Source organism: Loxodonta africana, chromosome 11 (assembly GCF_030014295.1).
Source record: "Loxodonta africana isolate mLoxAfr1 chromosome 11, mLoxAfr1.hap2, whole genome shotgun sequence".
In the NCBI taxonomy this organism is placed as follows: domain Eukaryota; kingdom Metazoa; phylum Chordata; class Mammalia; order Proboscidea; family Elephantidae; genus Loxodonta; species Loxodonta africana.
In genome coordinates this window covers 17,057,667-17,064,290 of record NC_087352.1, presented here as the reverse complement: position 1 = coordinate 17,064,290, position 6,624 = coordinate 17,057,667, and the positions used below count along the sequence as shown (strand labels likewise).

At 55.3% G+C, this 6,624-nt stretch overlaps 1 protein-coding gene across 2 annotated transcripts; it reads right to left on the bottom strand.

Moving 5' to 3' along the window:
* Nucleotides 1–2: 2 nt before the first annotated feature.
* CA11 (carbonic anhydrase 11) lies at nucleotides 3–6,393 on the bottom strand. 2 transcript variants are annotated; one of them, XM_003406829.4, is made up of 9 exons: nucleotides 5,603–6,393; nucleotides 5,440–5,514; nucleotides 4,545–4,687; nucleotides 2,703–2,888; nucleotides 2,380–2,475; nucleotides 2,143–2,215; nucleotides 1,903–2,057; nucleotides 1,528–1,693; nucleotides 3–593 (listed from the first exon to the last, which is right to left on the bottom strand). In XM_003406829.4, the coding sequence occupies exons 1-9, from the start codon at nucleotides 5,667–5,669 to the stop codon at nucleotides 568–570; spliced, it is 987 nt and encodes a 328-aa protein (XP_003406877.2). In that variant the 5' UTR covers nucleotides 5,670–6,393; the 3' UTR covers nucleotides 3–567. The 2 variants fall into 2 exon arrangements, with proteins under 2 accessions (XP_003406877.2, XP_023399041.2); XM_023543273.2 differs by lacking the exon at nucleotides 3–593 and having other exon boundaries at nucleotides 839–1,693.
* Nucleotides 6,394–6,624: the final 231 nt, after the last annotated feature.

The following is a 6,624-nucleotide window of genomic DNA, read 5'->3' as shown; positions in this document are numbered from 1 at the left end:
TCTCTTTGGACATGCACCCCAGCCGCGTGCCTCCCTCCCTGTGCAAGCGCGGGCCAATCGCATCTCGCTCTCTAGAGACACACAGCCAATTGGACGCCCTAGATCGGCCAAGGCCCGGGAGGGCGCGTGAGGGGCTCAGCGCGTGAAGTAGCCTTGCCTTTTGGAAGGAGGCGGGACCATGACCTACATTTGCCCAATAGGAGGTGTGCTGGGGGCGGGACCGTGACCCAGTTCGGGCCAATGAGGCAGGCAGGTGGGAGAAGCACATGGCTCCGCGCGTGCTGCGAAGGGGTGAAATGTCCCCGCTTAAAGGAGACGCATGTCCAAATGATTGTTCTGGGAAATAGAAAGCCAAAATGCTGAGCAGTGGGAGTTTAGGAAAAGAGAGACTGGTTTCTAGAAGAAGGCTGCTGTTGTTTAATACCCAACTGTTTCCCCACCGCGCCTAGAATCAGACCACTGAGAAACAGGAAGTATCTGTCCCTTTAATAGCTTTGTTTTGGGGGTGACTCCCCTCCCCTAGAGTGGAGGCTTGGGAGGGGCAGACGGAATCCTCGATGGGGAGTCTCAGCGACCATGGGGGGCACCATCCACTGAAAGACAGGACACCGATGGGGGGAGGTGTTAGTTTAGGGCACAATAGGGGCATGCAAAAGAGCCCTGGTGGCGCAATGGTTAAACACTCAGCTGCTAACCCAAAGGTCGGTGGTTGGAACCCACCAATGTCGCAGGAGAAAGATGTGAGTCTGCTTCCTTAAAATCTACAGCCTGGAAAACCCTATGGGGCAGTTCTACCATGGCCTATAGGGTCGTTATGAATGGGACTTGACTGACAGAAGTGGGTTTGGGGTTTTTTTTTTTTTTTTTGGTTAGGGGAGTGAGTGGAGGTGGTGAGGGCAAAGACGCGCCGGGCTCTACCACTGGGAGGCTCCGAGGGGGAGCCGGAATGTACTAGGCTGAGAAGCTCCGGAAGCTGGACCACCACTGGGCTGAACCATAAGGAGGAAGCAGGAGGGTGTAATAGGGACATCCAGCTTCAGCATTAGACTGAACTACATGAAGGTATTGGTGGGGGGAGTGGGATCTGGGCTGTACCATGTTGATAAACCAGAGAGTGGCCGTTAGATCACAGGGAAGCAGTAGGAAGGGCAAAGAATTGTACCAACTTGAATCTCGATGTGGGAGCAGTGAAACTCGGGTTATACCACATGGAAACAGGGAGGTCTGTACCATGTTGTTAAGCTATAGGGATAGAAGTACCGTAACATGGACCAGTCGTTAATTGTTCTACACGGAAGCCAGGGAGCTCGGGTTATATACCGAGTTGCAAAGCAATGAAGAGGAAAAACAAATCATGGACCACCAATGGTCTAAGGAGGCGGGGAGGTGGACTGTACCAAGTTGACACAGAGGGAGGAGAATGAGCGCTCACAGAAAAAGGGGGTAGGGCTGTGCCATATTGAGACATCAAGGGAACACATAGGCGGGTTAGACCAAGGCGTGGAGGGGGTGCAGATTGGACCATACCATGCAGGCGGTAGTTGGGGCCTCGGCAGCGCCTCTCGGGGTGCCGGGGGTCCCTGTTGCCCCTCAAGGCCCTGTGGGCCAAGGGCTGCAGGGGCCGGCCGTTACCGCTGAGGCTCTGGAAGATCTGGGATGGAGGATTCTGGCTCAGGAGTCTCAGGGAGTGCATCTGCCGTGGAAAGGGGGAAACTGGGAGTGACTAGGGAAACGGTCCTGGTGACGTCACGGGAAGCCCCGCCCCTGGGAGGGGCTCAGCCCCGCACCCCTTACGCTGATTGTTCGGACCCTCCCATTTGCCCGTTCTGGTTCCGAGTCAGCGGGAGGAAGGGGTTTAGAGGAAGGCTGGGGGATCCCCGGGTCAGAGGCAGAGAAGGTCACCTGAAGGGAGGTGATATTGAGGGCCCTGTCAATCAAAATCCAGGTGACAGTCTCCGAGCAGGGCGGGGTGCTGAGAGAGCCCTGATAGGTAATGAAGCCGAAGGATTCAGGGAATAGGAGCTCCAGGCTCAGGTCTTGAAGAAAGTAGGCATCATCTGGGAGAACATCAGCCAGAGTGAAGGGGGGCCCACCTTGGACCTCTCTCCTGTGATCAACCTTCCCAATACACCAGGGACTCACTCTTGTAGGAAATGCGAGTGATGGTGTCGCGGTTGAGAAGGCGGCTGAGGAATTGGTTTGAGCTGCCGGCCACCTGTGTGGGGTACAAGGGGAGGAGCAGGAGTCCAAAAGTCCAACCCCCTAGTCTCCTAACCCCCTAGGCCCCTCCTCCTCCAGTACCCAGAAGTCTAGACTCCCGGAACCCCTCCTCCCTCAGGCGACCAGCCCCTTGCTCCCTCAGAATCTTGTCTAACTCACATTGACAAAGAGGCTGAGGATGGCCAGGCCATTGGGGCCTCTGGAGGCGGCACTGAGGTTCCCGTAGAGTTCCTGATTGAAGTGGATGAGCTGCACCTGAGGGAAGGGGACACACAGAGTGGTGGGTTCTCCAGCAGAAGGAGAGGAGAGAATGGCTCTATCTCTGGCGCCTTAGGGTTTCCAGGTCAGGGTAAGGGTCAGTGCTCGGGGTGGGGGACCAGTTTGTGCAGGAGAGTGGGGTGAAGCATGGGAAGAGGGCAAAGTGGGGGGAGTTGGATCGAGGTCAGAGCTGGGGCCAAGGGTCAGAGGTCTGGGGCTGTCACCTCAGCAGAGAAGCCCTGATGGTTGATCTGGTGTTCAGAGCCAGCTCCATCCCGCGCCCCAAAAAGCAGCCGCAGTTCACTGAGTCGGTGGCTATAAAGGAGGGGACCTCCAGACACATTGACCACAGGCCGGGGTGCAGGCAGGAAGGAGACGTGGCGGCCCGTGTTGTACAGAGTTCCCCGGAGCTGTGGGAGACACAGAAGCTGTTATGGGGACACAGAAAGATCTCTTCTCTCCCGTTTTCCACTCCAGCATTTCCCACTTCCTACAGTCATTTAGTCATCCAACATAGTTTGAGCATCAACTACTTGCCAAGTTCTATGCTGGCCCATGGTAACCAAAAAACCCATTGCCAACTCATAGCGACCCTTAGGACAAAGTAGAACTGCCCCATAGAGTTTCCAAGGCTGTAATCTTTAGGGAAGCAGACTGCCACATCTTTCTCCTGAGAAGCACCTGGTGAGTTCAAACCGCCAACCTTTCGGTTAGCAGCCAAGAGCTTGACCAGTTTGACACCAGGGCTCCTTTTGGCCCATGGTAGGTGTTCAATATCAGTTGGATTCATTTCAATAACAAATTTACTGAGCTGCTACTATGTGCCACGGATGCCAGGAATAGGGCAACTAATAAGTAGACAAAACTCCTGGGCCTCATGGAACTTATGTTTTAATGGAGAAGAGATGGACAATAAATATTCAATCTCATGAGTAGCAGCTTAATTAATTACATCCTGTGCCCATGATGCAAAGGAAAATAGGAAGCTCTGAGAAAATGCAGTGGGGGACCTGGTCTAGATGGGGGGTGACATTTGAACGCAGACCTGAAGGATAACCAGGGGTTAGTTGCAAGGAGCAGGGAGAAGGGCATTCCAGGAAGAGAAATGAACAAGTGCAAAGGCCCTGAGGTGGCCTGTTTTAGTGACAGCCAAGGGGCCAGTGGGACATGAGCCTGATGAGCAAAGGAGAGGATGAAAATGGGGGCCAGATGGTGAAGGCCCTTGTGGGCTATGATGGGAGTTTCATATTTTTATTTAAATAACTGAATATACATAACACACTTCGCATAGTGTCAGGCACTTCATAGGCGCTATGTAAGTCTTTGTTATTATTAATTATCCTAATATGAGTCTGAGCAGAAGAGCGGTATGATCCAATTTGGGTTATTAGGCATCTCTCCGGCTGTGGTGGGGAGAATGGATTGTAGGAGGCAAAGAGGCAGACCAGAAAGGAAGCTACCAGAAGCTACGCGAAGTGAAAGGAATTAAATGATATTTAGCAGGCAAACTAGAAAGAACATGGATTGGGAATGGGGAGGGAGAGAGAGGTTGGGATCAGAACTGGATCTGAGGCTTTTGATTGGGGAAGCTGAGTGAAAGGTAGTGTGGGCTCTTATTAGAAATGGTATTGCAAAGCAGATAAGGGTATGGCCCACTAGGAACACACTGCCTGGGTGTGAATCCCCGAACTGGCATTCTCCAGCTGGTGACCCCAGGCAAGTAACTCAACCTCTCTGTGCTTCAATTTCTACATCCATAAAAGAGGAATAATAATAGCAGGTCTTTCACGGTAGTTATGCACATTATGAGACTTTGTCAAGCTTTTAAAACAGTGCCTGGTAAGGGAAGCCGTCTGTTTTACTATTGCTTCTACAGAAATGGAAGATGGGGGAGCCATGTTTAGGGAGGGAAGATTCATTTTAGAGTGTAGGGAGCCTTCTCTCTTCCCCAGTGCTGTGTGCCCCTCCCCAGTGCTGGCCTCCCAGCTCAGCCATTGCCCCTCAACCCCCACTCACACTCACCCCTATAGGATTCATTCAGTAATCCCTCCCTCTAAACCTCTTACCTTCTCTCCCCCAGTGCTGAGCCTCAAGGGGGGCAGAAAGGGGTCATAAAGGACCCTCTTCAGCTCCACATCCACAGGGCTCTGCCGCTTGCCCACGGCACACAAACTCCAGGCTGCATTCACCAGGCCCCAGAAGGGAGGCCCTGGGAGGAGGGGTTCAGGGAGGAAGAGGAGTCAGAAATAGGGGTGGGGTCCCAGTGCTTGGATCTAGTGAGACAGGACTGTGGTCTGGACTCTTGGATCCCAGGCGAGAGGAGGGACTGGAGATCTGGACTCCAGGTCTGAGGTAAGAAAGAAGAGGCTGGGGTCCAGAATCCTGGGTCCTAGAAGAATCTTAGTTTCCTAAAACCCTGTAACGCCTCCATCCTCTCCTTGATTCTCTTCAGCTTAAATTATGGCATTGAGGGAAGGAACTACAACTCCCAGAAGTCCGCAGGGCTGCCAGCTTACCCATCCACTGTCTGCCTGCCCCAGTGCCCCTTGGGAGTTGTAGTTCTTTCAGTCTCCCTTGTCCCACAGCTGGATAATGACGTATTGGGGAAACGAGTTGCAGGAGAGGGTTAGACAAGGTGGGGGACTGGGGCCACTGGACCTCCGGTTCCCAGCAGAAGCCAGGACCTGCCTCCTTCCCTGCAAACACACACACACACACACACACTCTTCCACCCCCACACTTTCCTTTAACTCACTCCCACTCGCTACTTGAAATGCGCATGTATAATATCCCACAGTGAGTTCCCAGGGTTCAGAGGCTGGGCCCCTACTCCTGAGGTGGGGAGAGGGCCGGGACTCCAAGGTACTGGGTGAAGCGTGGGTGCTGGGGACTGAGACTCCTGGGTCTGAAGAAGGAGGCACCCGGGGGGCCCGGACTCCTGGGTCCCCGCCCTGGTTGCACCTGGCACGAAGTTTCCCTGGAGATTATCCTTGTAGCTCCACCAGTCCTCGGGGTCAGGTGCTGGTCCGATGTGAGCTGGGAAGAGAACAGCCTGAACCCTCTCTTTGGCACCCCCACCCCCAGCCCACCCTTAGGGGCTCCTGCCCCGACCCCCAGGCCTTACCTGCCGCCCCGAGTGCGGCCCAGAGTACCAGCGCTCGAGGGGCGCTCAGGCGAGTGGCACCCTCCATCCCCGGGAAAGCCTTCGAGGGTCCCCTTCCCAATCTCCTGGCTCCTCCTCTCTCAGCTCCTCTGTCCCCTCTTTCTGGGACCCTCTCGCTCCAGGACTTCCGACCTTCCTCTCCTCCCCACGGGGAGTCCCAGTTCCCCAAATCCCAAAGCAGCCAGGGATGAAGACCCCCCAAACCCACTCCTCTCCCCTCTCTCTGTGCCTCTCCTCCTTCCTCTCCTCCTCTTTCCTCCAAACCCTCCCGCCTCCTTCCACCTCCTGATCTGCCTGCCTACTCCTCTCTGCCTTCTGCCTCTCCCCCGAGTTACCTCTCGGTTTCAAATCCACACCCCCCTCCTGGTTCTCTTTTCATTAAGCTCTCCCAAGCCACCTAACTCCATGTCTCCATCCTGCTGCCCATCACCTCTTCCTCTCCCTTCTCTGCTCCTGCCTGCCCTCTCTCCTCTCCTTCTTCACCTCCTCCCTTTCTCCCTCTCCCTGCTAGTCTCAAGCTTCCCTCTCTCTCCCCTCCTCCTCTCCTGCCTCTTCTCCTTTTCTGCCTCTCTCTTCTCTCTCGGCCTTTCCTCCCTCCTCCCCCCTCCCTCTCTTCTCTCTCTCTCGGTGTTATTTAATTTTGTGTGTGTGTGTGTGTGGTGGTGGCGGTGGGGGCTCTTCTGGCAGCACCGAACATTCCTGGGGCTGGAGGAATGGGGCTGCACAAGGGGCAGGATGGGAGGGGTCGTGGGGGGCTGGCCCCCAGCTCCCAGCCGCGCTGGGGCCGTGGGGCGGGGGTGGCCCGGACACCTGGGGCCCAGAGCTTGCAGTCCATCCTCTGCAGAAGGGGGGAGGGGGGAGTGCTTAAGGTGGAGCTGGGATAATTCTCCGAAGTCCCCGCATGCAGGGCTGGGCTCATATCCGAAGTCCCCCGGTTCGCGGGGACCCAGGTTTGGGCCCGTCCTACCGCATACAGCCCCCTC

What these genes read in the sequence shown, in the direction of transcription:
- CA11 (XM_023543273.2), bottom strand. Translation starts at nt 5,669, where the DNA reads ATGGAGGGTGCCACTCGCCTGAGCGCCCCTCGAGCGCTGGTACTCTGG. An exon ending in TCAGCACTGGGGGAGAGAAG is followed by an intron (nt 2,889 to 4,544) that starts GTAAGAGGTTTA and finishes TGTCTCCCACAG; the next exon opens with CTCCGGGGAACTCTGTACAA. An exon ending in CACTCGCATTTCCTACAAGA is followed by an intron (nt 2,058 to 2,142) that starts GTGAGTCCCTGG and finishes ATGTTCTCCCAG; the next exon opens with ATGATGCCTACTTTCTTCAA.